Here is a 683-nt window from a genome sequence, read left to right on the forward strand (position 1 = left end):
GTCCAGAGAATTCCCAGATTGGGGATTCCCGGCCAACCTGAGCTTTGCAATTCGAAACTAATCTCCCGCTGGCAGTCCGGGGCTGGGGCGTTTCCGGAAAGTCTGAGCCTCTGGCTGAGCCCACCCCCTCGGAGCTCGTAAGTTTCGTTTCTCTCTCCTGCGCTCGGTTCGAGCCCTCTGCGTCGCTCGTTCTTCTTCGGCAGAGGCTGCAGCGCCAGCCGAGCTGGGCTGACCATGGCGGACCCGACTGTGTGCGACTTCCTCACGAGGACCCTGTGCGCCTATGGGGGCCGCATGGAGCTCCGAGAACTGCTCGGTCACATCGAGCTGTCCGAGTCGCAGGTCGTCGAGGTGCTGAGCGAAGCGGGCCCTGAACGCTTCATGCTCCTGGATCAGGGCCCCGGCACCAGCCCAGTAGTGCTGGCGACCACCTCTGTGCGAGTGTGCAGGCGCAAGGTCTGCGAGGGCCAATGCGAGGCCCTGCACCTCTGCAAGCTGAACCTGTTGGACAGGTGCCGCTGTTACAATAGCGAGAGGTGAGTGCGGTACCCTCCTCCGTCTTCCATCTCCTCGCCTGTTCCCCCCTTCTTTCCATCCATCCCCTCCCTTTCATTTCCCCTTCCCCCTTCCAATTCCTATCCCCGTTCTCTCCATTCCCCAATCCCCACTATTCCCCACTCCCC

The 683-nt window shown here is 61.9% G+C and overlaps 1 protein-coding gene across 1 annotated transcript in view; it reads left to right on the top strand.

Moving 5' to 3' along the window:
* The first annotated feature begins 234 nt into the window (after positions 1-234).
* ZC3HAV1 (zinc finger CCCH-type containing, antiviral 1) overlaps positions 235-683 on the top strand; it is a 118,844-nt gene continuing 118,395 nt past the window's right edge. Inside the window, exon 1 of the mRNA XM_044679009.1 lies at positions 235-536. Coding sequence (XP_044534944.1) covers positions 235-536 — 302 coding nt within the window. The remainder of the gene's footprint in view (positions 537-683) is intronic.

Source organism: Gracilinanus agilis, chromosome 5 (genome assembly GCF_016433145.1).
Source record: "Gracilinanus agilis isolate LMUSP501 chromosome 5, AgileGrace, whole genome shotgun sequence".
NCBI classification, from domain to species: Eukaryota; Metazoa; Chordata; class Mammalia; order Didelphimorphia; family Didelphidae; genus Gracilinanus; species Gracilinanus agilis.